The sequence below is a fragment of the Phocoena sinus genome, chromosome 10 (assembly GCF_008692025.1).
Source record: "Phocoena sinus isolate mPhoSin1 chromosome 10, mPhoSin1.pri, whole genome shotgun sequence".
Lineage (NCBI taxonomy): Eukaryota > Metazoa > Chordata > Mammalia > Artiodactyla > Phocoenidae > Phocoena > Phocoena sinus.
Window position 1 is genome coordinate 74792281 of NC_045772.1, and position 15481 is coordinate 74807761.

The 15481-nt window shown below is 33.4% G+C and overlaps 1 protein-coding gene across 5 annotated transcripts in view; it reads left to right on the forward strand.

Annotated features, from left to right (window-relative positions):
- Nucleotides 1–15481, forward strand: part of CPNE8 (copine 8) — a 323255-nt gene that overhangs the window by 266802 nt on the left and 40972 nt on the right. For 4 of the 5 annotated variants that reach the window (XR_004351899.1, XM_032646596.1, XM_032646594.1 and 1 more), the window contains 3 exons: nt 6171–6352; nt 11297–11365; nt 12421–12548. Coding sequence is in view for 4 of the 5 variants with exons in the window: in XM_032646596.1 (XP_032502487.1) it covers nt 6171–6352; nt 11297–11365; nt 12421–12548 (379 nt within the window). In the remaining variant the exon portion in view is untranslated. The remainder of the gene's footprint in view (nt 1–6170; nt 6353–11296; nt 11366–12420; nt 12549–15481) is intronic. The other variant, XM_032646595.1, reaches the window with a different exon arrangement.

The window sequence follows — 15481 nt, forward strand, 5'->3', positions numbered from 1 at the left end:
CAGTGCAGGAGGTTTCGCTTTTCACCACACCCTTGAGTCTCATTTTTTAACTTTTACCAGAAGTTGCCATTAGTTTATATATTTATCTAGTTTTCTTTTCAAATTGTTTACTGTGCTCTAACTCTCACATTAAATTCACTTCACATTTCTCTCACATTCACTCACATTTCACAAAATAATAGAATTTTTAGGTAAGAGATCACTTACTCCAACCATCATCCTTTTTTTTTTTTTTTTTTTTTGCCATACGTGGGCCTCTCACCGTTGTGGCCTCTCCCGTTGTGGAGCAAGGCTCTGGACATGCAGGCTCAGCAGCCATGGCTCACCGGCCCAGCTGCTCCGCGGCACGTGGGATCCTCCCAGACCAGGGCACGAACCCGCATCCTCTGCGTCGGCAGGCGGACTCAACATTTTGACTTGTTAGCAGTAGAGTTACAGATAGAGATGAGGAGACCAAATTCTAATTTAGCTTATCTTTGACTACATGATAAATTTATTCTCCAATATTGTGGCTTCAAGTTAATGATTTTTGCACATGTTTTATTTAGTAATATAGGAAACATATACACCAAAACCCAACTGGATTAAAATGTTAGCTTTCATTTATTGATGAACATTAGCACCACTAGAAGGGCGAGAATTTTTATTCAATACAATGATACAAACTACTGAAACTGACTTAAGAAAATAGACAATCTGAACAGACCCATAAAAACTATCCACAAAGTTTATGTGGGCCCAGGTATAGATAGCTTCACTGATGAACTCTATTTAAAGAGGAATTAATGCCAATTCTTCACAAATTGGAAGAGGAAGAGGAAGGAACACTTTCCAAAAGTGGAAGAGGAAGGAACACTTTCCAACTCATTTTAAGAGGTATTACCTTGATACCAAAACCAGACAAAAGCATCGTAAGAAAAACTAAAGAACAATATCTTTTATGGATATAAAAACTCTTAACAAAATACTAGCAAACTGAATCCAACAACATATGTAGAGAATTATATACCCTGACCAATTAAAATTTATCCCAGGAATGCAAGGTTGACTTAATATTCAAAAATCAAATAATGTCATACACTGTACCAATAGAAGAAAATGTAAAAAACACATGGTCACTTCAATTGATATAGAAAAAGAATTTGACAAAGTCCAACATACTTTTATAATGAAACCACGTAAACTAGGAATAGAAAGTGACTTACTAACCTTATGAAGGGAAATATAAAAACTTATAGCCAACATCATACTTAAGGGTGAAAAGCTTGATGCTTTCACCTTAAGATGAGGAAAAAGACAAGGATGTCTGCTCTTGCTACTTCTATTTTACATTGTACTGGCGGCCAGGGCAATTAGGCAAGAAAAAAAAAAAAGACATCCAGATTGGAAAGGAAGAGGTAAAACTATTTTTATTTGCAGGTGATATAACATTTTATGTAGAAAATCCTAAGGAATCCACTAAAAATCTATTAGAACTATTAAATGAGTTCAGCAAGATTGAAGGATGGAAGATCCATATATAAAAATCAATTCTTTCTCTATACACTTCCAATGAACAATATGAAAATGAAATTAAGAAAACAGTTCTATTTACAGTAGTATCAAAAGGCATACAGTACTTAGGAATAAATTTAACAAAGTGAGTGCAAAACTTATACCCTAAAATTATATTCTGAAAAAATTTTGTAAGAAATTAAAGATCTAAATTAGTTGAAAAATATGCCGCATTCATTGATTAGGAAATTCAACATTGTTAATATGGCAGTATTTTCCAAAGAGATTGACAGATTCACTGTAATTTCTATCAAAATCTGAAAGGTATTTTTTGAAGAAACGGATAACTGACCCAAAAATTCATTTGGAATTTAAAGGGGCCCAGAAGAACCAAAGCAAATTTGAAAAAAATAGAACAAAGTAGGAAGATTCATACTCATTTTTGAAACTTAGTACAAAGCAACAGTAATCAGGGCAGTGTAGGTCTGGCATAAAGATAGATATATCGATCAATGAAATAGAATTGAAATTCCAGAAATAAACCCATGCCTCTAAGGTTAACTGATCTTGAGAAGGGTACCAAGATAATTCAATGGGGGAAGAATAGTCTCTTCAACAAATGGTACTGGGACAACTGGATAGACACAGGCAAAAGAATGAAGTTGGACCCTTAATAGATCAAAAATCTAAATGTAAGGGTTAAAATTATAAAGCTATTAGAAGAAAACGTAGGGATATATCTTCATGACCTTGGGTTTGACAATTGATTCTTAGATATGACACCAAACACATGAGTGACAAGAGTAAAAAAATAAATAAATTGAACTCCATCAAAATTAAAACTTCTTTATGTGCCATAGAACATAATTAACAAAGTGAAAAGACAAACCTCAGAATGGGATAAAATATTAGCAAATCAAATATCTCATAGAGGACTTGTATCTAGAATATATAAAGAACTCTTATAACTCGAAAACAGACAACCCAATTAAAAGTGGTATTCCAGTTATTCAGAAAAGCTATACAAATGACCGGTAAGCACATGAAAAGGTACTTGGCATACTTACATATCAGGAAACACAAATCAAAATAATAATGAGATACTATTTCGCACCCACTAGGATGACTATAATCCAAAAGTCAGAAAACAATAAGCGTTGTGAGCATATGAAGAAGTTGGAACCCTCATATACTGCTGATGAGAATGTAAAATGGTGCAGCCACTTTGGAAGACTCTGGCAGTTCTTCAAGTTGTTAAATGTAGAGTTACCATATGACCCAGCAGTTCCACCCTTGATATATATGCAAGAGACATGGAAACCTATATCCACACAGAAATTTGTACATGAATGTTTATAGCAGCATAATAGCCAAAATGTGGAAACAACCCAAATGTCCATCAACTGGTAAACTGATTTTAAAATGTGGTATATTCATGCAATGGAATATTATTTGGCAATAAACAGGAATGAAATATGAAGTGCCAAAACATGCTACAACACAGATGAACCTTGAAATCACTATACTAAGTGAAACCTAGTCACAAATGACCATATACTGTGTAATTCTATTTACATGAAATGTCCAGAATAGGCAAATTAAAGAGACAGAAAGTAGATTAGTCATTGTTTAGTGCTGGGCTGGATGGAGTAATAAGGGAATGATTGTAAATAAGTACATTTTTTTGAGGTGATGAAAATGTTCTAAAATTGACTGTATTGATGGTTCTGCTTATTTGTAAATATACTTAAAATAATTGAATTGTACATTTTAAATGGGTTAACTATAAGTTATATGAATTATATCTCAATGAAGCTTTTTAAAAGAGCTTATTCAAGGGCTTCCCTGGTGGCGCAGTGGTTGAGAGTCCACCTGCCGATGCAGGGGACACGAGTTTGTGCCCCAGTCCGGGAAGATCCTACATGCCGCGGAGCTGCTGGGCCCGTGAGCCATGGCCGCTGAGCCTGCGCGTCCGGAGCCTGTGCTCCGCAACGAGAGAGTCCACGACAGTGAGAGGCCCGCGTACTGCAAAAAAAAAAAAAAAGAGAGAGAGAGCCTATTCAAGTGTTTTTTTTCTTTTACAAAAGCGTAGTGTACATTTAAAACAAAATCAGATATGTTTGAAAATATTCAGGGTTTAAAATAGTTCAAAATCCTTAAGCAGAGTTATAACTAAGAGTAAGGGCTATGGAATCTGCCTAGATTCATATTCTAGTTTGACCAATTATTACTGTGTGATTTGGTCAAGTTATTTAATCTGAAAGTTATTTGATCTGAAAAATAGGTGTAATAAAAGTACCCATGTCATAGGTTTGTTGAAAAGGGATTAAGTGAGATATGAAGTAAGTTCATGTTACATTCCATGCTATTATAATTATTATTATTATTAGCTAATAACTCAATGTTACCAACCTACTACAAGTTCATTTTTCTATATGCATTGCTGCTGTTACAGAGCTGGTACAAATATGGTCCCAGATTCAAGGAATTGCCAAATTTTGTGGTACAGAACACAAGGGCATAAGAGTAGGAGAGGAAAGACAATAAGGGCTGGAATAAATAAGGAAGGTTGTCTTATGCATGTGAGGAGGAGGAGGAGAAAGTGAATTTCAGGATAGGGTGGCAAAGTGAGAGGTAGGGATGGAAAAGAAAACATCATTAGTGGTATAGTGAAGAGATTGGTATGGATGAAGATGCTACAAAGAGATAGGAAACATCTTTGAATGGGTAGGATTGGGCGCTGCTATTCATGATAGGCTAAGATGTTTAGTTATTTATGTTTATGTTTAGCTGGGTTATTAATAGCATTTTTATTTTAGCTTTAAGTTGTGGTTTTCTTAGAGAAATAGAATTAGTTGCATATTGCAACTAATGGGTAACAATTCTTCTTACATTTGAGAGTTGTGTTAAATAACAACTTGGTAGTGGTATCGTTTAGTTGTGGCTCCGGTAGGCTTCTGAACAAGAGGCAAAATCCCTGCTTTAGAAAGAACTGTCAAAGAAAAAGTGCGCCAGATAATTAAACAGGCAATGAAGACTTGTTTCAGGATTTTTGCAATAGAAATCAAAGCTATTGCAATGAAAGAAATTGAACTCAATTCCTCCAAAGCAAAAGGTGAGAGGGTTTTTAAGTGCTGTGATGAACTAGTGGTTAAGTGCTGAGAGATTGGAGGGGAAATTGGTCTGTGTGATTAGGCCATCTGTGTTTACTAATTAGCACTTACTGAAGGTAGGCTCCTGCTCTCCCATAGAGACTAGGCAACAGAGGTGATATTTTTCTTGGTGATTACATTTCAAAGAGATGGCTCCCACGTCCCTGAGGAAAACATTCCTGGATTGTAGAGGATTTACTTCTCAAAGGAACAGAGAAGGAATTCATAATTCCAAGTTTTCTAAAGTAAATGTTCTAAGAGACAGGAGGTCAGGGACAACCTTTCTTAAGTTTAGGCAAGCTGAGGGGAACATTAGGGCCCATCTTGGACAGAAGACACTTTTTTAGAAATTTTGTCATTTGGCTCTTGAATGCTGATAACTCTTTGGAAAAATAAATGCATGTACACAATGATTTATCTTGAAACCAAAATTGGTCTGGGTATTATTATATGCATTATAAACCAAAGGGAGATCTTTATTTTGTTTCTCTCTGGATCTCAAGTGGTTATTGTTATTTTTTCCCTATCAAAAAAGAACTATGCCTTGAGGCATTTCTTCTTTGGACTATGTTTTAATGTAGAATTGAGCTTTATGAGCTGTTACAAGTCCCATTTAATTTCCATTTTCACTTAAGAAACTAAAGGGACTTTCAGGCTGCCTTTGTGCTGATAATTAGGGCAACTGAATGTGAATCTCAATGTGTTTGAGTGGTAGCACATATATTACTTTCTGTCTCATACTCATCTTATTCAAATGAAACATCCTACATTTGTGGATGACCCAGACAATAATAACAGTAGTAGTTAAACTTTACATTTCTATGGTACTTTATAATTTTTAATCACTTCCACACACATAATCTTATTTTGTCTTCCCAGTAAATACTGTGGTAGGCTTTATAATGGGAATTATATAGTTGTCCTGCAAATGGCAAGACCTGACTTCAAGCCTTTTGACTCCTAGCTAAAAGTTTAGTTAGAAACTCTGAATAATTTTTCAGCTCTAGATATTTAATTAGCATGAATTTGAAAATCTCTACACTCTCCTCTTTTCAAGTGATTAAATTGAGATATGTCTCAAATATTCAATTTATGTTTGTGATACAACTTTAGGAAGGCCTCATAATTATTGAAGCCTATTACATCAGTTGGGTCCTCTGATTAACTAAAGGCACACAATTTTTAAAAATAAAGATTACAATAAAATACGATTAACAAAAATACTTTTATGCTTCTTCTGTGACTGAAACTCAAGAATAGCCTATGACATTGACAATGAGAAATAATTTTTGAAAAAATCTGCATATGCTTTAGCATATCTTGGGGAAACTTTCTACATATCTGATCTAATTTAATAAATATCTCTATGTCAATATCCAAAAGAAGATATTTAACATACTATGAATGTAGGCAGAAAACATGATTTTTAATACTTAAACCTGAAATAGATATCAAGAAATAAGTCCAAAAAATTTTATCTTTAACCTGACCACTCATGTTTGAAATATTTTTTTCTGTCATCAGGCAACCCTACCCAGCCCACTTCTCTCCACTACATGAATCCTTATCAACTGAATGCCTATGGTATGGCACTGAAAGCAGTGGGAGAAATCGTTCAAGATTATGACAGTGATAAAATGTTCCCAGCTTTAGGTTTTGGTGCAAAACTGCCTCCAGATGGAAGGATATCTCATGAGTTTGCTTTGGTAAGAATACATTGAAAGAATTGATATTTTGAAAAAAATAATGTGTTGGATCTTTTTATTGGCTTGCTGCTTATGCTCTAATTACTCATGTAGCAACTTCTTATGACTATACACTCAGCTTAATTTTGGTGAATGATTGATTTAAGAGTGTGATACTAATGGGAAAAAAGACAGTTAAGTAGATTAGCAGTAAATTTACCTAAAGTGCATCTGATCTATAAATAGGAGCTCTATTCTGGTTATCTATTGCTGCATAACACCTTCTGTTATATTCGTGATATGTGGGTCAGGAATTTGAGCAGAATACAATGGGGGATGGTACATTCTTCAGGATGTCTGGGGCCTCACCTGGGATGCCGTGATTGGCTAGAGATGGCTGGAATTGTTCTACTAGAGCCATATATCTGGGTTTTATTTTGGCTGTTGGTTAGATTCCTCAGTTCTTCTCCATGTCATATATCCTGGAGCTAGTATGTCCCCTAAGATGGCTCATTAGCTTATGTCTGATGCCTGAGCTAGGATGGCTGAAATAGCTGGGTTGTCTAGGCATCTTTCCTTCATTCTACATACAACTTGTCCATATGGTTATCACAGACTTCATCATAGTGTAGTGGTCTCAAGGTAGTCATATTTCTTACACAGCAACCAGCTTTCCCAGAGTGAGTATTCTAAAAGGCTGGGGAAGAAACTGCAGGGCCTTGGAAGTCCCAGAAAGTTATTTCTCCTACATTCTCTTGGTCAAGCAAGTCACTAAGTTCATCCCAGTTTCAAGGTAGGGGAAACACCTCTCAATGGGAGGGGTATCAAAGAATGTGTAGCTATCCTTAATCTTCCATCTTCTAAAATGTCATTTCTTTTCAAATATAAAGGATTAGTTATGACTGGAATTTTTTTTTTCAAATGTGAAGCAATAATTATGGCTACAATTAATTATGGTTTCAATATAATGGAGTAAGTATGACTGGAATAAATATTTTTCTTTTTAATGTTTAATTTGCATAAATCTACTCCTGCTGTATTATTACAAGTAAGCAATGTACTACATTCTACCTTTAAAATAAATTTCACACAGATGGTGCTTATACACCTAATCAGTCTTATTCTCACTTGCACTTTCTAATGAAATAATGGGAAACTCAATGGAGGAATGGTTAGATATCATTTTGGAAAAAATTTAGATTTTCCTAACAGAAATGCCTCCCTACCCTACCCTATATATTGTAAAAGTAAACTCTTCCATGCCCAATATTTTTGTAGATCTTTTTTCATTGTTTTTATTCTTGTTACAAAAGTAATATATATATTTTTTAAGTTCTGCAAGAAAAATAGAAATAAACAATAATGCAATCATTTATTAAGTAATTACTGAGTATCAAGCCAGGTACTTTATACTCATTTCTTATATAATCTTCATAAAATTCTTATCGGATAGGTATATAACAACTGTCACATCACACTAGTCTATCAAGAGCCACTCATTAAATACAGTGAAAAGAGTACCCCCAGGAGTTGTATAATTTAGCTCAGAGTCACAGAAGTTAATCAGGTTTACAGAGGACAGGACTTGAACCCAGGTCAGTCTTATTTTAGAATCCACATTCTTAACCACTACTAAACCACTTTTTATAAAAGCATCTGTAATAATCCCACGTCTCAGATATGTCCTTTATGAACACCATTATGTATGTGTATATATATATATATATATATATACACACACACACACACATACACACACATACCCCCCCAGAAGCTTTCATATGATTAGACTTCATCTTCCTTAAATATATTTTAAGAGCTATATTTTAACTTTTTTCCCTATACTTATTCTTGCTTTTTCTATTCCACACAATTTCGGGGAAGGTTGCTCGAGGTTTTAATTCTTCCTCTGTGAAATAGGCCACATGCCACAACCACCAATGTCATATAAAAATGAATATCTGTTGAGATTTTATTGTGCCTTAGAGAATTAAATTCTCCCAGAAACTTATAAGACCATGAAAATCACTCATGTGCTCCTGAGTCTTAAGTGCCTAGGTCATGAACTATTTTAAGGCTTAAGAAAAGGAATAATTATGTTAAACTAAATGATATTGATTAATTTTCCTTCCATAAGTTTCTTCTCACCTTTGTGTATGATTGTTTTTTTCCTTTTTCTCTCCCTCTAATTTTCTGCTTTTCCTACCTCCACATTCATTCCTTGTAACCAAACCTATGCAAAGGAGGGACTTTTTTATTAGTTGCATCCTAAAAGATTCTTTGAAACCAACTCAAATATTTATAGGATGGAGATCATAACCCTTTAAATTCATGAAAAATAGTTTCTAAAATTGATGAAACAACAATGATGATGTTGATAATGATGATAATGCCTCACCTTTAATGTTACCTAATAATTATATGACTTTAATTTTTTTCAAAGCACTTTTGTTTTCTTGAATAAGTAAGAAAGACAAAGGTTAAGTAGGTCTTCAGATAGTGCTCCATTTGATTTTTGTGTTAACTTCAGCCTAAATAACTGCAATGTGTATCTGTAGGTGCTGAAAATGGCAAATAGAAAAACTTCAGTCCATGTAAATCTGGCAATTAGTGTACCACCTAATATTACCAAACCCTCATATTTCCATGGTAAGAATTTGTGATATGTATTCACAGTCATTAATCTGTTTATCACCCCAAATTCAAATAATCTTTCAGATAGCAAGGGAGGCCTTTAAAAGAATTTTAAATCCCTAATTGTGATTTTGAGGCTAGCACAGATGTTGAAATTGAGCTTTACTCAATCAAAAGGATTTAAGGTAAGCCCCAGCTTTTCATTTGAAATATGTGTAAGAATAGATATAGTGGAAAAAGAAAAGGGAATAGAAAAAGAAATGAAAAATATACTAATATCACCACATTAGCACTTTTGGTTGTGGAAAGAATGTCATGTCTCGTGATGATTCTTGATGACTCCTTATAGTGTAACGCTTTAGAGGAAGTATATCTAATGGGCATGTAGCCAGTGACCCTTAAAAGAAGGTCTTCTGTGTTGATCAATAGAGAGAAATGCTACATCTGTCCAAGTGATTTCTCCTACCAAATACCTAAAATCACTGGCATACTTTTCACTTATTTTGGCAATTATAGAAATCGAGCAATTTAATATTTATATGTACACATTTTCTTGCAACTAAATTCAACAGTATAATCACCAAAGGTCTTTAACACTGCATGCAGAAAATAGAAGCTCAATAGATATTTGTTTATTGAATAAAAGGAAAAATTCTCTCAACTTTCCCCTGTAGTAAGCAGTCAGTCTCTGGGCAGCTACAGATACATTTCAAAGAGTAAAGCAACAGCTCTTAACAGCTCTCTTCAGCATTTTGCAGCATGTTAGCCCTACTGAAAATTGTTATAGGCTATAGGTAGCAACAGAGACGTTGAGCTTCACTTCCAGAACTGAATCTAAATCTCCAGTACAATCCCTCAGGGAGCCAAATGAAAGGAAAAAACTGGTGAGAGCTGGACACTCCTCACTTAAGTCTGTGTGTGGGATTATTGCTCATTTTGAATTTTGTTCTTTATACTTTCTGTATGTTCTAAAATTAACATTCATTATTTCAGAAGTGGAAAAGTTTGTTAATTAAAAAGGAAATATAAAATAGGGCATCCACTGCCCTCTTCATTAATAAACAACAAAATTGAATGTACTTATTTTCAAGAACATTCTGTTTTACTTTTGTGTTAGAGCCACACATAATCTTATTTTTATTTGTCATAACAAGCAAAAACTAATTCTCCACATAATTATTTTAAGAAATGTTTTTTTTAAGATTTATAAAATCTTTCTAATCAAGATAAATGAAATGGTGGGGAAAATGGTGACTTTATTATTTCCAGAGGAATAAAGGAAATGCATAATTTTATAGAAATGTAAATCCCTCCAGTCAAAATGCTGATCAAAAAGTAACTCAGAACTATCCTGGTTTGTAATTGTTTCCTTAAGGCAGATATATAATACATTTTTATATGTCCAAAATCAGTAATGAGTTTTAATTTTAATTAGCTTTATACCTTATCAAGAGATAGAACAGCATAAAATTTTATTAAAAGGAAGGCTAATTAAAGGTCAGCTCAGATTAACATCAAAACAAACCAGTCACTGCTTTGTGCTAAATATTAAACTTTCACATTTTAATTTCAATCAATTCCTGTAGGCAATTTTATAATATAAAGAGTTCTTTTATTATTTTTATGTTTTAAAAAAATTTACGTGAGGTAAAAATAAAAAGTTTGAATAAAAAGACAAAATTAAAAGGACAATGGTTATAAATCCTTCTTTCACAAATGACAAAATTGAAATGGTTGGTAACATCTGACTTAGTTCCCTAAGATCCTCAGTCTTTCAAAATGCTAGGATTTTGTAATATGGTGGTATACTGCTAGTTAAGAGATGGGGCTCTGGAAATGTTTTCTCTGTTACCGGTTTTGCGTGACTTTGGACACAATATCTAAGCTCTCAGTGCCTCATCTGTAAAGTGAGAATAATAATAGCATTCTATCTACTTTTTTAGATTGTTATACTATAAAAATTATATAATGTATGTAAATATTTTAATATAAAGCTTAGTATATAGAATTCAACAAATTTAAGTTCTAAATTACTAGTCACTTTTGATTGTTCAGGTAAAAACATACATGCTAAAATTACTGCTGACTATGTTTAAGCATGGTTACTGTCCCTAGTGTTTTAAAATAGAGCTACAAATTTTTTTATATTACCCCCTTCCAGAGGTGGAACTAATTCCTCTTCCCTTGAGTATGGGCTACACTTAGTGACTCATTTCTAACAAATAGATGAAAGTAGAAGTAATGCTATGCAACTTATAAGACTAGGAGCTTATTGGAGCTTCCTCCTTGCTCTCTCTCTCTCTCTCGGATCACTCATTTTGGGGAAGTTAGCTGCCATGTTGTTGGAACACTAAAGCAGCCCTATGCAGAGTTCGTGTTGACCTACTGCCAGCAAACCATGTAAGTGAGCCTTCTTAGAAGCAGATCCTCCAACTCTGGTCAGGCTTTCAGATGACTGCAGCCCAGGTTGGCTTCTTGATTGCAAGCTCTTGAGAGATCCCGAGCAAGAATCACCTGGCTAAGCTGCTTCTGGATTCTTGACACCTAAAAAAATGTATGGGATTATAAATGCCTACTGTTTTAAGAAACTAACTTTTGGGATAATTTGCTACATAGCAATAGATAACACTGCCTTATTTGTGTTATTTGTGGAAGCTGGACTAGGAGAATTAAACCTAATAGAGCAGTCAAAGTATGAGAAAGCTAGACTAGGTCTCCAGGTTTAAAGTTGCCCTTCTGGGTTACTATCTGCAGAATAAGAACTCCGGTGGTAAGCTCCAATTCCCTTGAACAATATGGATATGTTTCTTTGATTCTTTTCTCTTTACCTTGTTTTGATGCTACTCACACCAAATTACATTCCCTCTGATCACTTCTTTAGTTGGGGTTATTAATTGTGGCCTGAAAATGTGCATATGGCAGATAGTTTACATTTTTGCTTCTATAAAGTAAAACTGTTTGAATTGATAGAACTTTTTTCTCTGATTTGAATACATGTCACTGCAGATAACTTGGAAAATATAGAATAGTCTAAACAATGAAATAAAAATCAACAATTTATAACTACTCAGAGATAACAAATATTAACATTTTGTTTCCTTCTTTTTAGATTTTATGTTTATCTCTGTATGTACACAGACCTGTGTATAAATAAGACATCAATAATTGTAAAATGTCATGATATTCAGCTTCTCAAGATTATTTAGAATTCCCTCCTGCCCTTTAATTGAAAAGTATCCATTTTTAATGATTGCACATTACCTCATATCACAATCTATGTAAATGTAATCTATGTTGATCACTTAATTTATTATTATGTTTTACTATTATAAATCTATAACTGAGTTTTCATCCAAAAAAGCTTTATGAGTATGAACCTGTATCATTCTCTTTTTTAATTGAGCTTTACAGACACTATTCATTCTTTACATTTTTTTGCCTGTAACTTTCTACAGAATGGGAACCCTCAAAACCCCTACTGTGATGGCATTGAGGGTGTCATGGAGGCTTATTATAGGAGTCTGAAATCTGTACAACTGTATGGGCCAACCAACTTTGCTCCTGTAATTAATCATGTAGCAAGGTAAGTGGGAGTAGATAAGTTATTTATTCTAGTGTACTGGACCAGAGTGAAATCATAACATTATTGTTGGCCTGCCTCCACAAATGAAAGTGTTTTCTTCTAATTTACCTCCAAGAAAGTGAGGGAAAAGATATACAGTAAAAAAATCTCCATTGAGCTATCATGATATTTCAATAAGAACTTTATATCAGAATCTCAAATGAAGAAACATACACTGGCTTATGTTAGGACCTATATTTGTTCGACTAAGGAAAAAAATTTTTTTCATTGAAGAGGCATCCATGAGAGCAATATCAATCATAATCTCAATTATGTAAATCATTCATATCTAATGTATATTCTATAGTAGCTCAGAAGTAATAAGGGACTGAATTCTATGAAGACAACCGAAGCCTTTCAGTGATATATAAGGCACACTATTTTAACCTCTCTGAACTTAATATATTAGCTAATTTTATAAATTCCCAGAGTTCTACCTGTATATAATACATGGTATTGAGATCAGAATATAATTGCTGATGATTCCAAATTCATGTTCTAGAAAAAAATGTTTAATGTAAAGCTCTATATACTCTTGCTTATCATTTTTTTTTACTAATGCATAAGTAAATTAGACACCACTTTTAAAATCACTAAAAAGTTTGTCTTGACTCAGTTGCAAATCCTATGAAACCCTGCCTTATTTTTAGATAATCAGAAAAGTATAGCTCTCATATCTTTCCCAATATGTAGCCCAAACTTGAAAAAGTACTGCACTTGGATCAGTTTATCAATGTTCAAGGGCAGTATGAAACCTCAGTTCTCTATTCGAAGGTTCTGGTACTTTACCATCTCCCTACTAGACATTGTTAGCAAAATGTGTTCTACTTTTCATTATCTGAGACGTAGACAAAATGCTAAAATACCCCTGGACTCAGGGCTGACCCCAGTGGACTCTCCTGTGGAACTCCACCTCAGGTTGACAGATACACTGATGACCATTTTCTGAGTGTGACCCTTTAGCTCAGGTTTTTCAAGCATTTTCATCCACAATCTGTACTAAGTTATGAATTTTATATCTCATCTCTGGACACATAGAACTAAATAAAAGATTATGAATAATACTTATCCTTATCTCATATTTTCTCTTTATTACTATGGTATCCTATTCTTCTGTATTACTTTTTTTTAAATGCAGGTCTTGACCCACAAAATTGATTTCAGAATTCACTAATGGGTCATCTTCTGTAATTTGAAAATCAAATCCTAGCTCACTGTGTTAGCCTATATAAGTAGTGTTATCTATACTTTCTTTTCCTAGTTTTTTGATGGCTCTCATTAATTTTGTAGATTTTGTACTGGTATATCTCTATTATAAAAGTTAAACTTTTAGATATAAAATTCCTAGGTGCATTTCTATATACCAACTAAAACTACAGGCTCCACACTGTTATATTGCAGTTTTTTATATTTTATCCAGCATTTTAAAAATTCTCAAATATAGGGGTAGTTGCCAGTTAACTCTTTCAGACTACTTTAAAATCTGTGATTTTAAATTGTTATTTTTAATAAAAGAAAATAAGAAATGCAAAAATCTATGACTTTTGAAGAATCATCTTTTCCTTCCAATACAATTTGAAATTCCATGTATCTGTGTCTTCCTATGAATCTATCTAAGAAATACCTTTCTCCTTTTTTTCTAATCTCTGAGAGTTATGTTTAATTTTATTTTTAATCTATTATTAAGAAAGACAATTTCTGTCTGACCCAAAATTATCATCTAAAAAATTTGTCAACTAAAAGACAAGCTACATTTTTCAAGAACAAATATATTTAGAACAAACAGTTCAAGACAACTATTTGTTTCTAAATCAAGAGAAGAGCCTTTATTCCAATGTATATGGCCTTTATTTAAATAAAGCTCCTGGTGTCTTTTGTAACTCTTAAATACATTTCAACAGTATTTCACCATGTACTAAACAAGTGTCTAGTAAGTGAATTCTATATATGTTATGATATTTGTCATTAAAAATAATTTTTGTAAAGTCAAAAGTAAATACCCATTTTTATTTATTTGCTTAATTTTTCCTCTTAAAAAGTGGTTTTCTGTATTGGTAAAAGCTTAGTTATTTGTAATAGTTTTCTATAAGCATCTTGAAGAAAGTTTATTCTTGTTCTTTTTAAGAATAATCATTTTAAGCACTTGCTCACTTTTAGAACTAATATCTATGTGAGAAGACTTTAGAAATAATATTGAGATGGCAATGTTATGAAATAGTCAAGACCCAAGGCATCAAGTTTACAAAAGTTGAAGTCTTTCTGTGCTGTTCTGAGGCTTTCCAACCCCTAACTCTAATTTCCTGCCTTCCCAGTTCTAATTTTATAATGCTGTCCAGAGAACAGTATTTCAAATGATATAAAACTCCTACTCAACAGCCGTTTATGTCTTGTCACAAATTTAAGTTCCAACATTCTAGTTTGGTATTCAAGAACTTCCAATATCCAACTACCACTCAGCCATCCAATCTCATTTCCCTCCACATTCTCCAAAGTGTACTGCACTTCAATCACAGAGAATCACTACTCCTACTCTGTAATGTCATTCAATGTATACCTCTATCACAGCACTTACTAATTTGATTCCACTCCGTTGTTACATATAGATCTTTTCCACATTGAAAAAAAGAAAGTTTCACTATTTTTTTCACTAGACTTAAATAACATTCATTGTTTCCCAGCTATTATTCATTTGTTCACTATGCCTAACCGGTCACTTGTTTTAAGACTGTCACAATTCAGTAGTTAAGAGGGACCTATCAATTCCAACTATTAGCTAGACCATTGTTATTTTTTCTATTCTTTTCTTCTGATGTTAAGAAATTTCCAGGATCCAGAAAACCAGATAAAATTAATTTTCCTTTAGCATTTGTTGTAAAGCTGGTTTGGTGGTGCTG